General features: G+C 39.3%; 1 protein-coding gene across 2 annotated transcripts in view; it reads right to left on the bottom strand.

Annotated features, from left to right (window-relative positions):
• DCAF6 (DDB1 and CUL4 associated factor 6) overlaps window positions 1-20,700 on the bottom strand; it is a 78,903-nt gene extending 58,203 nt beyond the window's left edge. For both annotated transcript variants that reach the window (XM_026038548.1, XM_026038547.1), the window contains exons 1-2: window positions 20,587-20,700; window positions 2,256-2,317 (exon numbers count right to left, since the gene is read on the bottom strand). In XM_026038548.1, the coding sequence (XP_025894333.1) occupies window positions 2,256-2,317; window positions 20,587-20,680 (156 nt within the window). In that variant the 5' untranslated portion in view covers window positions 20,681-20,700. The remainder of the gene's footprint in view (window positions 1-2,255; window positions 2,318-20,586) is intronic.
• Window positions 20,701-20,737: the final 37 nt, after the last annotated feature.

Here is a 20,737-nt window from a genome sequence, read left to right on the forward strand (position 1 = left end):
TAACGTTTTAGGACTCCTCTATCTCCTTTGCGGCCATTCGGTTCCTGACAGTGAGATTTGCTGCACAAGCTGAACTCCTCATCCTCCTCAACTGCATTTATAAATAACATGGAAAAACAGGAATTAGGGAAACTAGGGTACGTAACACCTCATTTTGAATTGTACTACGTGAATCCTGTTGAAAGAGGCAAAGAAGGATGACCTCTAGAAGGATGGTGTTACAAGCAGACATCATCAGCTAGACAGACATATTCAGTGACTTCCTATTATTGCCAGAAACTGTACCTTCAAATGAAGTTAATGAACAAGGGCAAGGGATACAAGAAAGAATGGAATATTACACTACTTCGGAGACAATGGAACCTAAATCCYGAGTTAAAAATACCCCAGACAAAAAGGTGGTATGGTAACATTAATGCGACAAATAAATTAGTGTAAAGTAAATTAGAGAATTATCACTCTGCSCCAAGTTCAAAAAAAGATTTTTCATCGGAGTATGACTGCACACACTCATAATTCCCACAAGGTGCATCTCCTGTGCCACACATAGATGTGCTAGGCAGGAAATGAGACTTTAGACTTTTGCCTCAAGAGAGGGAAAAAAAAAGTCTGCTTTAAGTATGTTAGTTGCAGGATGCAATAGCACAGTTGCTTTACATGGTAAATACAAGTTCCAACTTACGCTACAGAAAAACTTATATGTTCTTAAACAACAACAAAAATATTAAGGCAACTATGACATTAATTATTCACAGCTGAAATGCAAGCTGATATAGCAAGAGATTAACATGCTTACTTTGCAATTTTATATAAGCATTTTGTTCTGCAAATTCATTATAATTTCATTTACTTTTATTTCCTATATTCTTAAAACCAATAGTAAGAAATTTCTTGAATGGTTATTAGGCAAAACAGGTTATTCCCTGAAAAAAAAAATACACACACACACACAGAGTGCAAACGAATAACTCATGCTATCCCACTCTTTTAAGATCAGTAGTTCTGAGCAAATTTATTTTCTAAAGAGTCCTTTCAGATTGTAACACAGTTTTTCAACACCTGTATATAAAAAGCTCATAGTTAATATTTTCTACAGAATGAASCAATGAAGTTAGGCCATGTGTTAAAAACTACCTCTGTCCACCCAAAACCATGTGTACCCAAAAACTGAAATTATATTTCTATCCCATATAACAAAAGTAGCCACTTTTTAGATACAGCARTTCTAATTTCTACCTTTTTCACTCTTCAATGACTCTCAAAAACACAACCAAGTCACAATCAGATATTTGATCTTATTGTCTTGATTTTATTAAAGCACTCTTAAAAAGTAGGGGTATGACTTCTATTAAAAATGGTAGAGATCTTTATCTTGAGCTGCTTGCATGTGAACAGCTTTTTAATTAAATTGATTAAATTTTAAAATTTACATGTGTAATTTTACATTTTACAAAGTACTTCATCACTTTTCAGCCATCTTGCATGACAAAGAATTCCTTAACCCTTTTCATTTACTCTATTTGTCAAAGGTAATGCAGCACAGAATCCTATCATAACTCTGTAATCTCTTAGATTAGAGGATAGAATTAAGGCTACTCACTACTCCAATAATCCTCTGCTGACAAATACCCCTAGCTTGTACATTAACTTGCTGATGAACACAAAAGTGAATCAGAAAGTGTGCCATGGGACACAACAACAACAGACACTCTCTTTGACCTACATGTAGTTTAAGTAATTTTTTTTAGAACAGTATTATTTGTAATGTAGAACACTTACCAACATATTGCATTTAAATATGCAATATATTAAGTGATGTTATTGACTGTCAGGAGAGTTTTGCTGTTAYTTATTATCTCTTTAAATAAGTAACAAGTCATTCAAAACATTAATTGACTTTTAAGTAAACAAAATATGCACAGGACCACTAAGAATTCCATTTAATAGCTTAATATATTAGTCCTAACTGATAAAAGATAACACAAAAAAATGACACAAGGTACTAATTAATTTGGTAGTAGGGTGCAGTATTAAATATTGGAATTGCTAGAATTCTTTGTTTTGCTTCAAAAATAAATCACCTGCCATTTAAGAAGAAAGAAATGCCTAAAGGTCTCAGTGCAGGTCTCTCGGTGGAGGTTTCCAGTTCAGTTTTGATGAATGGTATTCACATTTTTATATCATGGAACTCTTACTACGGCAGTAAAACATGATTTCTTATCCTTCAACAAACAAAAACGCAACAGGTCACTTACACAGCCATCATGCACATTCAAGGTTGCTTCAAGTTTTAATCTTTGGATAAATTCTCTTCTCCCTGTGAAGAAAAAATATATACTTTTTTAGAAAGCTAAAACTGAAGAAGCACTTAAGAGCATATGCAAGACATAAGTAAAAATCTAAACAATACAGAACCAGAATATAAATGTGTGTCTGAATTCATAATGTTCCACATTTTCAAATGCTAACCAAGTACCACGTTTGCCAGCTTTTCAACCACCTTTCAAAAGGCTACAGAAATAATGAAATTAGCATTTCAAAAGCTGATGGTGCCTCTGAAGCTAACAACTATACAGCAGAAAATAGTCGAAGAGTTATTAGATGAACTTAGTGAGAGCCAACAAGTACAACGTTGTTTATAACGAACATCATTTTGCATAGGGGGTACATAGGGGTATAGAGTATAGGGGGAAAAAAACACATTTAGATCTCAGGTACAAAGTGAGACACAATCACACAATATCAAAGAATGACAAGCTGATCTTCCAAGTGCCGCYTGCAGTTCTTCACTTGCTCTTAAGATAGAGAAGCCACCACCTTCAGTTATTAATGTTTGCACTTAGAAATGTAACAAGAGCTACTGGACAGAAATCCAGTTTACCATTCCACTTGACACCTATTCAAATGATAAACAACAAAAGCTTTTGGGAAAGATGAAGTACAACCAGCCGAAGAAAGAATGGAAGGAGAAAAAAAAAATATATATATATATATATTCATAAAAGCAAATCGAGTAGCACAAGATGTATAAAAATGGTGACCAACTCCTGACCTGAGTACTTWAACAAATGTCTCTAACTTTCATTTCAGGTGTCCATATTTTACGAAAATTGGTAATAATGAACCCAATAATCCTGAAAAGCACATTCAGGGAAGGCAAACACRGACAGCCAAATCCTTTTGCTTAAATAATAAAAGTACTTGAACTCAAGAGCCATTATCTTTTTCATCTTGTGTTTACACAACTCTCAGAACTCGAGGAAATAGCATTAGGCTGCAAGGCGATGTTAGGTTTGATATTTGAAAAGAATGAACCTAGTGAATTCATTTGAAAATCAGTTTCCTTACAGGAAATTARGCAAGTGGGGAAGAGAAAGCTGCAACGAAAGAGCCCCTCTCCACATCTGAATGTCTTAGATTTTAGAATTCGTTTTGGTCTAGCTCAATGAAGAACCCATAATAGCACTCGGTGTTGCCTCTGACACAATAGCACAAGTCTGAGGAAGCAACCTCCTCTCTCTGCTTGTTTCCTCTTAATATATTTTATTTGTCTCAAAGTACCTAGCTGAGGGAAAGAACAAAACTGGTTGATTATCAAAGCCTGGCCCAGCTCTGGGCAAGCCGAGTGCCACAGAGCAAAGGTTGGGGAAGCAAGCACACCACGAGCAGCACTTGTGGTCAACACGCCGGAAACGTAACCCATTTTGGCAGGTACAACTGCCCCTCACTAGCTGCTCCTGCAGCTTTCTTGCCATGAGAAGGTATGTCCTGGTGTTTATGTTCAAACTATAGCCACCTCCAAAATTCTGAATCACTCAAGAAGGGTTAAAAAGTACCCAGGCTGTATCTTTTAGGGACTGCAACCAGACACCAGTAACACAGCTCTAGTACCACGCGACAGAAGGGTTATATTTTGCCAAAGGAGCTTTTTGGAAAAAGAGGTATTGATTGGGTTAAACGGCCATTCGATGCTTGCTTTTAAAGCATATCTTCACCAGCYTTAATGAACATATACAGAATATACTTCCTTATTTAGTATATTAGCTTTCAGTATTACTCTTACTGGAAAGCAGTTGCTCTCGTTTCACTGTTACAGCAATACACGCAGCTAGAATTAAAAAGACACATCCTTGAGATTTCCTGATAGATTTACAGCTGTTTCCAATACCCTCTCCGTGTAGTTTGTGAGCTCTTACTTCTTTTTATATCTAGAAATAAATCAATTGGTGCACTGAATGTTCAACAGCGATAGTACAGAAACAAAACATGTGGGGAAGAGCCACTGAAAAAGTGGCCACTGACCTTATTACATTCTTTTAGCATTTTTCAGTGTTAGGCATTCTAACCACAGATCTCAGTAGATTCCGAGAACCTGAGCATTCATCTGCATTTAAATCCAAAGTTTCTAGCTCTCACAACTGCAGAGGAAAACTTTAAAAGATGGATTCTCGTGTCCCAAAGAAAACTAAAAAGAAAACAGCTTTCAAAGACTCGGGACTAACTGTTCAGAAATTACAGTACTGAAACGGCCAGTCTGTGATTTAAGAGCAAAAGATCTCTGGAGAGACTCAATTAATATACCAAAATATGTACTGCTGGATTTACTTAAAGCCACATGTAAACATCAGAAATTAATATTAAATAAAAAAATAATGACCTAGTCACAGAAGCTTGTTGCAGACAGGTCACTGCAGTTCTACATGTATCAAGTAAAGCAGATGCCAGAAGTGATTGGAGCAGCTCAGTTTACTAAACAGTAGTATTAAAATAGCACTAGAAGTAAGACTCCATCTCAGAAGTACTACAATTTCCAGACCGTGCCAGTTAACTACGAACAACATTGGAAAAAGTTTAAAGTTACATAAACTTAATTGTATACACCAGGCACTAAGTGAGAACATACAAATTGCCAAATGGGAAAAACACCTACCTAGTTCATTAGCCTTATTTTACGAGTGTCTAGGCACCTCTTCCCCACAGAGGATCAGGCTTTGAACTCAGTCCCTAATGGTTGATTTCTGTTTTGTACTTTTCAGTTAACACCCCCCACTTTTTATTTTTCTTCCAAACTCTGAATAATATAKGCACTTGCAGTGAAGGCATCTATTTACAGATGAATTCAATTTCAACAGTTGCTCTAAATTAACAGCAAGCTCTGCAGTGGGAACTATCATGGTTATAGATACAGGTGATCTGGATGCTTACGCATCACTTTGCATGTTAGGAGTACGATACAGTTTGCTTCTCTGGTGAAACCGAAGTGCAAATACGACAGAATAACACAGAACTCCCATAGGCTACCTGTTTAAGAAAGCTAAGCTTAGACAGTAGAACCTGGTGTTTACCAGGTTCATGACATTTTAACTTCCGTAACAAAAATCTTGAATAGCAGAGGATGACTCYGGTGCCTGGAGTCTGGAGCTGAGGTGATGTGTGCAAACAGACACTTTTGCTGGGTCTTCTGCACAGAAACATCATAGAATCATTATGGTTGGAAAAGACCTTTAAGATCATGAAGTTTAACTTAACTTCAACACCATACCCGCTAAACCATGTCCGTAAGTGCCTCATCTACACGTTTCTTGAACACTGCTGGGGATGGTGACTCCACCACTTCCCTGGTCAGCCTGCTGAAAGGCTTCATCACTCTTTCCATGTAGAAGTTCTTCCTCACATCTAATCTGAACCTCCTATGGTGCAACCTGAGGCCATTTCTTCTTGTCCTATCCATAGTTACTCTGGAGCCTCCTCTTCTCCAGCTTAAATAACCCCAGCTCCCTCAACTGCCCAGGGTAAAGTCTGGGCTCCAGCACCAGCTTCATTGCCCTTCTCTGGATTGCTCCAGCACCTCTGGGACTTTCTTGTAGTCAGGGACCCAAAACTGGACACAGTATTGGAGGTGCAGCCTCACCAGGGCCAAGTACAGGAGGACGATCCCTTCCTGGTCCTGCTGGCTTCACTGTTTCCAGTACAAACCAGGAGGCCCTTGGCCTTCTTGSCCCCCTGGGCACTGCTGGCCCATGTTCAGCCGGCTGCCGACCTGCGCCCYCGGGTCCTTTCCTGCCACGCGGCTCTCCAGCCTCTCTGCCCYAGGCCTGCAGCGCTGCCCGGGGTTGTTGTGAGTGAAGYGCAGGACCCRGCACTTGGCCTTGTTGAGCCTCCTACAGCTGGTCTCTGTCCATCCATCCAGCCTGCCCAGATCCCTTTGCAGAGCCTTCGTACCCTCAAGCAGATCAACTCTTCCTCACAGCTACATGTCGCCTGCAGATTTGCTGAGGGGACGCTCAATCCCCTCATCCGGAGTGTCAGTGAAGATATTAACAAGGACCGGCCCCAACACAGAGCCCTGGGGAACAACCGCTCATGACCGGTCACCAGCTGGATTTAACTCCAGTCACCGCCACCCTGTGGGCCCGGCCGCCCAGCTGGCTGAGCTGCCAGCGCCTCCGGGAGRAGGCAGGGGGAGATGGTGCCAGAGGCCTTACTGAAGTCTAAGTAGAGCAGGTCCACAGCCCTTCCCTCATTCACTGGCGGGGGATGTCACCTGGTCATAGAAGGAGATCAGGTTGGTCAAGAAGGATCTGCCTTTCATGAACCCAATTGGGGAAGGCTGTTTTAATGCAATTTCAAAAAACAAACAGAACAACAAATTATTTTTCTTTTGGTATAGAGTAATTTTAATCCAAATCATTTAAATCAGCAAGAAAAAAAAATCAGTAAATAGATTTTAATCGTGKCTTCCACTGACATTTTTATTTTCTTAAAGAAAGCTGCACACACTGTTAGTGTATGAATTGACTTTTTTTTTTGTCAGACTAGACATAAGTATTTCAGTAAACATTTTCCTTGATATACGTACGTATGGTGTTTCACACATTTACACCTCACTACTTAAAAATATTAATCTTTAAGATTGTTGTCRTGAACTTTACTATATTTGTCATTACTTATTTAGCACTGATCACTGTTTTTCTCCTTGTATTTAATTCTCACCCAAAAATTCTCAACAACAAACAACAACAAAAAGAGAACCCTCTGACTGATGGCCCTAGAAGGAAAGGGGATCCAGGAGAGTTGGCTAATAATTAAGCACCACTTTCTCCAAGCTCAGGATCAGTGCATTCCTACAAGAAAGAAGTCAAGCAAGRGAGCAGGAGACCTATGTGGATGGGCAAAGAGCTCTTAGGAAAACTTAAACAGAAAAAGAGAACATACACAAGGTGGAAGAAGAGTCAGACAAGGTGCGATCAATATCGGAATATTGTCAAAGAATGCAGGGATGCAACAAGAAAGGCCAATATCCATTTGGAATTAAATTTAGCAAGAGATGTCAGGGACAACAAGAAGGGCTTCTGCAAGTACATCAGCAGCAAAAGGAAGACTAGGGAAAATGTGGGTCTGCTGCTGAACCCAGTGGGTGCCTTGGTGCAGAGGATACAGAGAAGGCAGAGTTACTAAACGCCTTCGTTGCTTGTGTCCTACTCCATAAGACTGCTTCAGTGTCACTCCGCTCCATGCCCTCCAGGTGCATCACAATTCTCATTGCTGGACTTTATGTTAAAGTCAAATAAAATCTCATCTGCTCTCCAAGGGGATGAGAATCTCAGCAAATTCTCAATTCTCATTCATACAACCAACTACCTGTTCCCTCCATCCCCCAGCGGAGGCGGCCTTCTTGGCTTTCAYTTCAGCCGGGACAACAGAGCAGCTCCAAATATGCGACAAAACCTCACCGGTTACTTTTTTCCTTACAAGATCAGCATCAGGACCATTATCATTTTTTTTTCCAGTCATTATCTCTACAGGCTCTAAGAGAGCCATAAATTAAGCAGTTTCTTTCCCTCTTGCACCCTGCCCCCATGTGCCACCAGAAACTGAACAATCAAATTCTCAGAGGATGCTTCAGGATGCCACTTCTTACAATAAAAGAATCCTGCTTTTATGGCAGACATCAAGCAATCAAGCTGTCAACACAAAGACGATTTCACGAGATGGTGGAACATATGTCAGGTTTGCTCTATATCTTGTAAGCTAAAACCATTAGCAGCAATCGAGAAATATTGCGTTAGGAGTTCAAACGCAATAATGACTTACCTGTCAAGTGTTTACATAGCTGAAATTTGGAAAGCAATCAAGCTAGCACTCCACTTAGGAATTTTCACCAAACATTAGGCTCTAATGAAGTCTCAAGATGAATGCCACTCGCAGTGCAATCTTCAATAACATTTTTAATTTGTATTACACTAACATGCCATATTCGTATGGAAGGAACATTACTYTGAGGCAGCTGCAATGTGAATTTAAATATGGAAAAACACACAAAAGAGAAGTGAGGTCACTTACTTGTAACTGTATTTCCTCAAAATATTCCCCTGCATGTAACTTCAAACCCTTGCTAACTCCTCCCCAGCGAATTATCTAAATTCAGTGTTTGGGCACTTACATAGGTCATCTCATTTCTAACAAACATGAAGCCAAACYACACCAGTGTCTCTCATATTCCTCATCTAGAGCAAATTACGCCATTAAAATAACAATTTAGTTTAGAAATTGCTGGTCAGGTGCTCACATTGACATTTTGGCAGAGATACAGGTACCTCTCTTTTGCAAGCAACACGAAGAGGTTAATGCTTCAAGCACTCAAAGCCTTTGTATTTTTAAAAATGTACTTCAGGATTTTCCATTGAGAAGTAGAGCTTCATGAAGAAGCTCTAAACTTGAAAGTWCATCTGTGTTGTTCAGAAATACAACCAAACTTTGATTCAAAGCTGCACCACTGTGAAATGAAAAGAYAGCCCATATTCGGAAAAGCAGTAATAGATCCTGTTTGTCAAATGAACACTCATTTATGTCAAGCTGGCTCTTTCCCAGGCCAAATCCCTCACCGCTGGCTTGCTGTGACATTTGGAATGCCCTAGTTTAAAACTGAAACAGAGCCAGAGGCCATCTCCCCAACACAGAGCACATGTTATCTTCCACTTTAAAAGCATTTAAAAAATACTTTTCATTTTTGAGGGGAGAACTTCTGAAGCACATTTTCATGAAAACATGGCCAGTTCAATTCATTTGTACACAGGTCGTTTGTGCTGATTTACTATGTTAAACTCTGAAAAATAAGCCATGACTCAACACACCCTTTTTCCTTAGCAAAGGATTTTTGAATATTCAGTACAGCCAGTAAATCTCCACATATCATAGAGCAAACAAGACTCTACAATATACACTGAAGTAGCTTTCACTGAAGGATGTTAAAAATCTCAAACATTCATAAACATTCTTAAAACATGTCAGCTGCATAGACCAACAGTGACCTCTTTYTTATAGGCACTGAAATTGTAGCACAACAAACTTATCAAAGGACATACAGTGAATTAGCAGCAGTGCCAGAAACAAAGCCTATCAGCATGACCTCCAGGCTTCTGATCAAGACTCTCCATAATATTTCCTTATCATTCTGTATACAAAAAAAAATATAGATATAGTTCTTGATTATATTAATGTAAAATGATTACCTTTCAAGTTACTAAGGAAAACCACTACACTGTGGTTTAAATTACATGGAATTTAACTGTGGAACGGTGTTTAACAGTAGAACAGTGGAAACTATTAACCCAAATTCTACTCAGCTTTTCATGATACATTACCAAACCAACAAAGGAATACTGAAAGCTATACAGAAAACTCAGAATATTTTATTTGATACAAAGAGATCTACCTGCCATTTTAATATCCAAGAACTTTATTACAAAATACCCAACAAATTTAGACTCAAATTACAAGATACACTTCAGAAACACAGAGTGTTTACATGTGAACACTAAGACAAAAACTATGGAACATTGTAATTCTAGGCATAGTGTCCAATCCAGCAAGCACACAAAATCTCCTAATGTGTAAAATGATACAGAACTTGATCTCAAAAGAAACAGAGAAATGCATATGCTGAAGTCAAGAAATTCAGCTTGATGATATTATAGATCTTAAAGTAATTAATAAGCATTTTGGAAGAGAATTCCTCTCCAGATTTCCCTTCTTCTGAATCTGCATAGTAATATCAATAATAGTACAAATAAGATTTGTTTGAATTCGTAGCAACATTTGTAATCAATTGCCAACTATATTTCAGATTCCAAAACCGTCCTCTCCTGCATATAAACTGCCCTTGAGGGCAATTACTATATTATCATCAAGCTGATTAGGCTACAAACATTTGAGCCTTAAGCTGAAGTAAATAATCATAGATTTTTTGCTAATCCCGCTTCATACTTATCATGCTTTATGCTTGAAGGTTACTTAATTTAAAAAAAAAAAATGCATTGCTCTCAGTTTTAAGGGGTACTCGGTGATAAGCACCTGGCGTATATCACAAGTCGCCAGCTTGCAGATGGCGTTTAGCATAGACTGCGGGCGAGCGTGTTATGCTGACACGTACCAAGCGCGCTTCATTCACAAGTACAGCCTATTCTGACAGCTACGCCGGCCCCACCTGCGGCGCCACAGGGAAGCCTTGGGCGCTSTTCTCGCCACAGATTTCAGCTCAGCGGAAGATGCCAGCACAGCCTTGTGACAGAAGAAATCCAAAGTTCTCTGCAATTTTGATACGCATTCAGTGCTCTAATGMAGCTCAGTGATCACAAACAACTCACCGAGATGAAAAGCAGTTCATACTCTTAAGGTACAGCTAATATTTCTAGTCTCTAYGAAACTAAAGGTAAAAATCTCCATGATAAAACACAGACAACCTCTACCTACATGAGTGACTACGGAAGAGAAAAAGTTCACACATATCGCCTTACTCTTCTCCCGATAAAGCTATCTGAAATAACTTGTCTGATTAACTGAATGTAGTTAACAAGTAATTTTTCAAAGTTTGTTTCCTTTTCCAGGGAAACGACTTGAAATTYTAAAACACATACCAAACTGAACAGCTCAAGATCAACAGAAACATAACCCGAGCTATCCTTCCTTCTTAACAAAGGAGGCTTCCATCAACTAATGGGAAAAAGAAACAACATGTAGAGTTTGCATGTTGGACGAAAGAGCATTACTGTGGGTCTGAATGCATACTTGGAAGAGTCTTCACCTGTACATCTATAAACTATTACAGATAGTCACAAATGCCTTCAATTTGAGATGTCTATACAAACAACTATACAACAAAACTACTATGCCCACAGAGTACATATTGAATCTAATCTTGAAAAAACTATTACTATAAACTATCTAATCTGTAAATCTAAAGGGAGATAATATTTAGCATTTGAAAGCTAATGCTTTAAGTTCTACTTACTTGTAAAGAATTATACACCACCATTAAACCACTTCAACTAAGCTGTGCTGAAAATAATGTTTACCACTGAAACAATACACTAGTTACAAAAACACTGTCTTTAGCTTCACATATTAGAAGAAAAAAAAAAACACCAAAATAGTTTGTGAAACATAAATGAATGTTGGATTTTCTTCTGAAAATGCAATTAATGTAATAACATTGGCAATTGTTATGAAACTGAGAAGCGTATGTCACCTTAGATGCTCAGTTTTATTTTCTTAAGTAATAATAATCTGTCTRCCTCTCAAGTTTGATTAGGAGCTCTGTTTTTCAGCAACAACAGACAGTATCTAAGCAGCTGAAGTGGGGATAAAGACTCTACTCCAACGCAAAAACCAGGCTGCTAACAGCAGAAGCATAATCTTCTATATTCTCCCACCATTCAAACAAAATGAACATTGGAACACGAAAAATCAGTAGCAGAAATTTGCTCTTAAGAGAAAGACATTCCTTGTAGGCACATCCTCTAACGACTGAACATTTGTGAACCGAAAAGACTGCTGCCATTCTTTCACTTTTAAGCATCTAAAAGCTAAATGATTATTTCCTGGCCTATTTTGGATAAATATATTCTGGGGTAAAAAAGGACTGCTATTAAAGATGCTAAACAAATGCTAATCATATTTTTAAAAAGATTAGGAAGTGATTACATCAAAGCTTACCAACASAACTAGAAAAGTAGAACTCTAAAACAAACAAACAAAAGGCAGTTCACCTTTCCCATCAGGATACGCTATCCAAATTGACAATTTGAACAGGCTGAAAGCAATTTCAAGCACTTACTATTCTGCACACTTGTCTAATTAAAAACATATTTTAACCTTGGGCACTGCACAATTGTTACACTACCAGGTTCTAGTACAGATGTGAAATATATATAAATTACACACACAACTTGCAACAGATACATATCCCCATGAGATTATATATATCAACACTGGGAAACTGTCCAGGATTAAAGTGTGAGACTTTGCTAGTGAATGTATATAAAATGACACTATGACCTAACTTTTACTACCATTGAGGATTTAAAATAAAGTAACTTTTAAAAGCAAGGATTTCTTTAAGTTCCTTGTTACATTAAGTTGCCTGTACTCATCCTTAGTTAAAAAACGCTCTGTCATCTGAGAGAGCCCTTTGTGACTGAAGATAGTTCTTGGGACATAATAGTGCTCTAGAAACAAATGAAGTTGAACCTTGTTTTTTCTCAGATCCTGGAAGGAGTATATACATTATAACAACATTAAAACAGTGTAACTTGAATACAAAGTTTTTCCCTGGTTTTGTGTAACAGTTTTCCATATTGACAAAGTTTCTGTAGCAGATCAACAGAAGTTGGATAAACATCGCTACTGGTTCAGAGACTGTTCTTTTCAGAGGGAAGGATGATGCTGTCTTTCGTTAAGATGTTAGCTGAAGAGGGAATAGCAGCATTAATGTGTTCAGTTTTACTGCAGAAAGTCTACATACGAACGGAAGAAGGAAATGAARAAAATATGGGGATATTAAAATCCCCTTATATGGCTCAGATTCCATCTCACTATATTTATGTTCAATATTTAATGATTCAATCTACACTAAAGTATTTGGGACATTTCTGAATCAGCAGCTTCCAAAGTCCCAAAGGAAGAAAAAGACTTGCACTGAACTAATGAAAAATCCAGCTTGCTTTGAAAGCTGGTATACCTTATATCTGGCTTGATCTTCCTTATTGCCAGAAAAGGACTAGTGTTASATATCAACCAGTTCCTCGTACATTATCAAGTTACATCCCACTAGACTATTTTCAGGACATTCATAAGACAGGGGATCAGGAAGCACAAGTCACAAGAAGTCACAGTACAGCAATGCAGTAACTTAAGAGCAACCAACAACGATTTGCTTAAGGGTCTATCCTAATGCAGTTAGTGGAAACAGTCCAACAAGAGGAGGGCTACAAGGAAATAAAGTCTAAATGGATTTCCCACATCATTGTCTCATCCTGAAATAAAAATCCAGTACACAACTTGTTTTTGTAAAAGGAGACAGCTTTCATGTATCCAGAGCTTATTATCACAAGATCAAGGTGCAACATAACTATAAAGCTGTCTAAAACACTCAGCATCAACACAAATCTTTAAAATCTCTAGCTGTTTGTATGAGAAGATTCAGACTCAAAAAATTATAAAGCAAATAAGTACATCTTAAGAATGAATATAATGTAAATAGCATAGCTACCTGTGCAAAGCCTTGAAATTACAACGCACAACATCACATAGGTTCATTTTACACTACAACCATTAATACAGATGATTAACACTTAGCAGACAGACATTAGCCATAAGGGTAATCCTCGGGGCGGGGGGAGAAGGAGAAATAAATAACGTGAAATACCAACTTTGGATCATTTCCATCTAGCTCCAGTAAGGCTAGATGTGGTTACAGACTAGCCTATTTGATGCTAGAAATCCCCTYTCCATGAATATTTCTTATACATGCCTATATAATACAGTAGGAAAAAGTGTGAAAAAAGTGTGATTTTGAAAACCAATACATGAAAATTTAATAAGCAGGTTCTAAAATCTGATCTAGACAGTACTATCAACAAAACAACATAAATTAGCTAAGATAGACCAAAGATCAGTGAATATCCTTGCAGATCACATTRTTGGTTTTCACATATTAATGTGACCAGATAAAAACAGAAATTGCACTACTGTCAATCACTAACAACCTGAAAACACTGAATTTCATTCTCTTCTTTCATGAGAAGCTGACAGAAGGCACTACATCATTCCAGCTCCTGCACAGCATTTTTTTCTTAACAGAACACATACTGAAACGATTGTCCACACTTAGCACTCAGCAGTAGCGAGGGTGGACAATACTGAAGAAATACAAGCAATGATCTAAGTCTACAAATTCAATTACAATCCACAAAAATATGTGGAGAAGGTGCAACAGGAAAAAAAAGGTCAATGATACTGTTAACTATAAACAAAACTCTCTTAGCTGGTAGCAGACCAAGCTAGCAAATTTGCACAGTGTAGTGTCACACGGCTGCAGCACATGCAGGTCTAACCAGCTCCTGGCAATTAATTTATCTGCCTTCACATCCACAGTTCAGCTAATCTATAAATGAAATACTCCCCCAAACAACAGAAGGCTGATTGACTTAGTTTAGAGCTAAATATTCAATATCTGGACACCAGAAATATTCATACAACCTTAATCCTGTCTGCTTGCTCAGCTTTCATTAGGGTTCTCTGGTATGTGACAAATTATGACAAGGCAGCTTGTCTCTATTCATTACTCTGCACAGATTRTTTTATTAGGTTTTTATTTATCTTACATAATGTGTTACTTTCKACATATCATTCTATTTTAACATTAAAATGATTTCCTTTATCATCTTATCTGATTTCCTTAGAAATAACCTTATATACATACACTCATACACAGACACATATATATTGGGGGTGATCCTGGTAYGTTAAACATGCGCAATGTCTACTTCTATTTCTTGGTAGAATAATCCGTTTAAATGAGATGATATCATGGAATCTGTTCCAGGCATAGTCTCTTCATTAAACTCTTCAAATTTCAATTTGTTATCAACAGGTCTCGATGACTCATTGCTCTTCCAGTTGTCCATCTGTAATTTTTTAGTCTAGTTACTGAGCCTTGCTTTTATTAACAGAGAAAAAATAAAACGTTTAAGACAATATCAGCTCACTAGAATCTCTGATATTTTAACAATTAAAAGGTAACATTATTCTGAAATGCTCTTATACTTTTTTAGGTTATCYATATAACCACTAAAATTCCAAAGACCATAACAAATTTTCTGCCTGACACATATTAGAATGACATAATAAAATTGTTTGGATTTGTTTCAAGATATATTTTCCTCTAATTCACCCATCACACTATAGACTTCAGTTCTGACTGTGCCCATTTCTATTATTCAACAAATATTACTAATGAAACAAATCTGGAGAGTTCAATTATAGCTAAAAATCTTCAGTTAGTCTAGTTTCATAAAGTATTCAGTAAGTGCCAGAATATATCACTCCTCAGCTGCCATTCTAGGCACACACCAAAGTGCAGCAGAGGACACTGCACACCAGAAACTACACCATTTACATTAAATTAGCAATCAATCATTTGAGTTCCTCTAACCAGACTGCCAAGTACATTTATAATTGTCTTTTTTTGAGCAACAGTTAATTTGCTACAAGTATAGGAGGAAGAGCAACATAAAACAACCCCAATTTTGTTTTTAATTGTGACACACACACCTATGTCTGTGTTTTTATGGAAAAGCAAAAGTAATACCAGAGATTTTGGCCTTGGAAATAGAAGAGTACACTTCAAAATAACTAAACATTAAAAGCCGTGTACCAAGAACTGAAGAAGAAAGGATGATTAAATATGCTGTGACTATCTCCGAGTTTGTAATAGCACCAACTATGAAGCTGAAAGCTGTCTGACCCTTCTGACCCTGCATTATTTTAAAAGACTAAGATGTTACATGTTGGAATATAATTATATTAGGCAATATATTATATTAGGGAATATATTGTATATATATATATATATATATACACAATAGGGAAATAGCACCTCTTTCTTCTTGTTGATGTTTTTCTTTATTGAAGTTTGCACGTCTCCCATTTTTCTTGTCCAGGAGAAAGCAACAGAGAGAATGAAAGTTTAGAGTAGTTTAAGGCATCCCTTTCACTGTCCCACCACAGGSAACATATTGCAGAAAGAACCAGATGCTCAGCAGTAATCCTCAATCCTACCTACRTTCAGCGAGTCACTACCAGTTTTATAAACTAAGAATGTAACAAAATGTCACAGAGTCAATTTCAAAATTAATCAATCCGTTGTCTATTCATACAGTGGCTAATCTCACCTATCCCATCTTTCAACCCTCCTTATGAACCAAGGAATTAAACTACATTGAAACTGCAATTAGTGCAGTTTTACTAGATGTCTTCATCTTGGCAAAGAGCAGGAACCTGTCACACACAGCTCCCATTAGCTCAGAAAGTTCTCGCATTCCCTATCTACACAAAAATATATACACAGTTCTCTTTTAAGCAACAGCAGTTGAGGTTTTGCAATATTTGATCACAGTGAACATAACTACTTTTCTTACAGCTGATTTACAAATTTTAAACCTTTCCCAAATCTTAAAAAGGAAAAATATTTAAAAGGTACATCCTGACCTGGATGTTACCCTAGAGGTTACCCTGTGGTAACCTCTCCAAAAAAAAAAAAAAGTGGAGAGAGGGAAAACTTACAAGACAGCATTACAAGACTATGTCTAAATAATCTCGAATGCTTTAAAAAATTCACATTATAAGGACAGAAGATATTAGAAAAGATGATGCAAATGGGAATTTGAGTGGAATTCACTGGAATAATGAATTACGTGTGTATAATCTGGTAGGCCAGTTAATTTCTACGAAGAGTTGTCATCCTTTATACACAGCCATCCTCCACAGCATCACCCTTCACAGAAAAGCAAATCTTCCTGTCACATAAAATGCCTCAAATTTTGGAACCACTTCTTTCTTGCAAGAAAACCGTGCTGTTATTTCTCTATTCTGTTCTACAAAATGCTATATGTCACAGTTCATTTATACAAAAAAGTTTATTCTGATGACAAGAACTGATATATTCATTAGTTACAGAAACACTGCCACTACTGATTCAATATAAAGCAGCAACAAAGATTTGGGGGTTATACAGAAAGTGCAATATAGCATGACTTTGAATTACTTGTCCTCCTAAATTAGTTTGTATGTTTCTATGTAGAATTTAAATAGCATTCTGCAGTTTACTACCAACACTTTATCAGCGTGAAAACACTGTGATTATTTTAACAACTACACAAACTCACATTCCACTCAAGATATTGAAGATCCTGCAGCAGAATTAAAACGAATCAGAGAAAACAATGTTACCAACAATTTTGTAGAGCTGCCTGGCTTTCTCTGGAGACTGTCTGAAATTGAGACTATTAGTTTATAAATGCAGGAAAAAAAAAAGCAGGTAACACAAACAGCATTTACAGGRCCCAAAGATACCCCACATCACCACAGGGGAAAATTGTATCAAATGAAAACACCTGGAAGACATGTCCCAAGCACATACATATTCCCCTGTCTCTCCTAGACTCTCTTTTGGAGCTTTCTACAGAACTCATGAGGTTTCAGAGTAACTATTTAGGGAACTCCCCAAATCAGACACAGATTTGCAAGGACATAAATTCCAAGAATGGCCTGCATGCATGGGAAGGTATGGTATGATGGATAGATCTTTCTTGGAGCATCTATTTTTGAAAGCTGAAAGAGTATATAAATAGAATGCCACTTGATTGTCTGTTCACATGAAACTACAAACAAAAAAAAGGAAAAACACATAGTTAATTAGTATATTACATGTTTCTTTAATACACAAACATCTTCAATATTTCCTGTATTCTATATATTGTACTACAAACATCACTATTTGAATGAATGATTCACTGTTGAAATGCCATAGCAGAAAGAAATTTTACTTCCAGCTCAACCTAGATGACTTGCTCACAAAAAGGGACAACAGGTCTGTCACCTGGGACACCCAACCCATATACAAGTGACSACATCTCAAATGTCATCCTGACTAGCAGTCCAACTAACAGATACACTAAGGCCTTATGCACTATTCTTTAATATAAGTGATGATTCTAAAAGACAAGCACACCCTCTAACATTTACAGAAAGTAACTCAAATTACACAGCGTCTAAACAGCATTTAAACATCGTGTAGTTAAAGGCAGAATTCAGTAAGGACTGAATACTACCATAGCCAACAGAGATGTCAACATCAACTCAGCCCCAGGTAATATTCTCTCAATGTTATAAAGCTATAAGACATGCTTAACTTGTATTAACAGTAGAAGTGAACCCTTAACCTAACCACAAGAGTAATTTTGTTTTTAAATAAAATTATCTACATTCTGTTAGAATGGTACTGAGAAAATAGATTAAATTTGAGAAGATAATTTCTACTGACTGACTTTTAATACTTCAATCATCAAAGGAGGTCAGGAAAAACCAAAAGAGGCCCTACAGTGCTTCAGGGCCTCTCTGTTAAACTCTACACCACTCTACACTCCCAATTTTAATGATGAGGTTTTCTGCACCAACTGGAGCAAGAAAAAGCAAAAGCAAATGCACAGCAAAAAACTCAGACTTAAAGCATTCAGAAGGATACCCATGTTCTAACATTACAGGCTAGAACAAGTCACAGTTGTGACTTGGTTGAGTGTAACTGTCAAGACCTACATTAAAAAAAAAAACACACACACACACACACAAAAAAAATAGGCCACAGGTTTTCAACCTACAACCTCCTTTTTGGACTAGATCTACAAGGGTCAACCATCAATGCTGTCCGACTTTACCAAGATTGCAACCCACGTCCTAACAACAAAGCCTCTGAACAGAACTGCTCAAGTCTGAAAAAGGAAGGACCCAGAACAACACACAAGAAGGTGCAACAGGCCCATCAGCCTGCTGAAATTTTAGGACCYTAGAAAACTTACCAAAGGTCTTGGGTAACTGTATGGTTTATACACACACCCTCTGGCTGTAATAGGTGGAAACCTTTAAGTGGCATCAGTCTCACTTTTCTCGAATAGCTTTTATGGATTACTACATGCTCACAGATCACAGGCAGAAAACTACTTAGTTGGACTGAGTAAGGTGATATACTACCTCAAATTGCACCAGGAAATAAAATTAAAACCACAGGCAGAAATGCCTGTAAGGTCAAATAAATAACACACATTTTACAGTAGCATGTTCCATCTCAGACACTCAACATTTCATCAAAACCAGGAATTACTTCACCACAGAAGCAGAAAGAAATGTGTTTGTTACCAATACGCCATCTTCACACAGACACACCTACAAATATCCACTGTGATATGTAGAATAGACTGCCATGCCCTCCAAAAACAGGAAAAAATAAATATAGATTTTTAATATTTTAGGAAGGAGGAAATACAGAAAGGATGTAATCTTTTCAACTATAACCCCCTCCCCCCCAAAAAAAAAATTAAAAAAAGGAAAAGAGAGAAAAAGTAAAACACTCCAGGAACACACAGGAAGCTTAAAATAAAAGTATTTTTAAAATTCAGGGTACTTAGTGAAATTGGCTCGTTTAATGTCTGTAAAAGGCAGCAGTGAGAAGCTGAAAACTAAGTGGATTTGCAGAAATACCCGGAGCACTGACCAAGAGCTTTGAACATAAAGCAACGTTAGGCAGCTGGCACCGAGCGCGCTGAAGCGGCTCGGCACAGCATTAYGCTTCCAAAACCCAGAAACACCCCAAAGCCATGAGAACAATCGCACTATTATCCCGGCATTTACGTGTTTTTGTGAACAGCCCTTAAAGGCTCCGGGTCGGTAAATCCTCAGCCTGTTTAGCCCGTGGCACCAAATACGATTCCAGTTCTATTTTGAGCCGCAGGATCTGCCACGGGCCGCGGCTCCGCGGAGCGCTCGGCCGCCCAACGTGGCCACCGAATATCCCTAACGCAACAGTTTCCTGGAGGCGCGAGCGGCGGCGCCAGGGAGCGGCGAGGAGGGAGAGCGACGGCCAGAGCCCCTCGACACCTCGCAGCCCCCCCGCTCCCGCCCTGGCCGGGCCGGGGGCACTCGCGCCGCCCCAAATAAGGCGCGCGGGGGGCGGAAGAAACTTGGCGGCTGGCAGCGCCCGCTCCCGTGGGACAGCGCGGCCGGCACGAGGCGGGCCGAGCGCACAAGCGGAACCGGGACGCGGAACCGTCCCCGGGAGCCGCCCGCCCGCGGCGGGAGCAAGGGCAAGGGCAAGGGGGGGCCGCGCCGCCTGCGGCCATTCCGCCCCCCCGCCTCGCCTCGCCTCGGCTCGGCTCGGACAGGCGCGGTCCCGCTCCCTGCGCGCCCCCCGCCCCTCCTTCCCCGCCGCGCGCGCGCCCGCCCGCGCCCGACCGTTGGGCGCGCGCCCGGCAGGCAGCGCGGGGGGGAGGGGGATAATGCGCTGCCAACTGCCCCCTCCCCCCGCCTCGACCCCCGCCCGCGCCCCCGGGAAGGGGCTGGGGGGCGCGCGCGCAGCCGCGGGGGGCGGCCGKTGGAGGGGCGGTTATTGCCTCCCCTCCCCCCTATGAGGAAGGGGCGGCAGGGGGAGAAACGGCCCCGCGCCGCCGCCCGCCCGCGCGTGCCCGCCGCGCTTACCAAGGTAGTGCCTGCGCAGCAGGCCGGGCTCCTCGAGCCCCAGGCTGCGCCTCCGCACGTCCCACAGCAGGTGTGGGCAGCAGCCGCGGGACATGGCCCCGCGCGCGGAGCGGAGCGGGGCGCGCCGCGCCGCCCTCACTGCCAGGCGCTG

Source organism: Nothoprocta perdicaria, unplaced genomic scaffold, assembly GCF_003342845.1.
Source record: "Nothoprocta perdicaria isolate Ctin4 unplaced genomic scaffold, notPer1 scaffold_212, whole genome shotgun sequence".
Classification (NCBI taxonomy): Eukaryota; Metazoa; Chordata; class Aves; order Tinamiformes; family Tinamidae; genus Nothoprocta; species Nothoprocta perdicaria.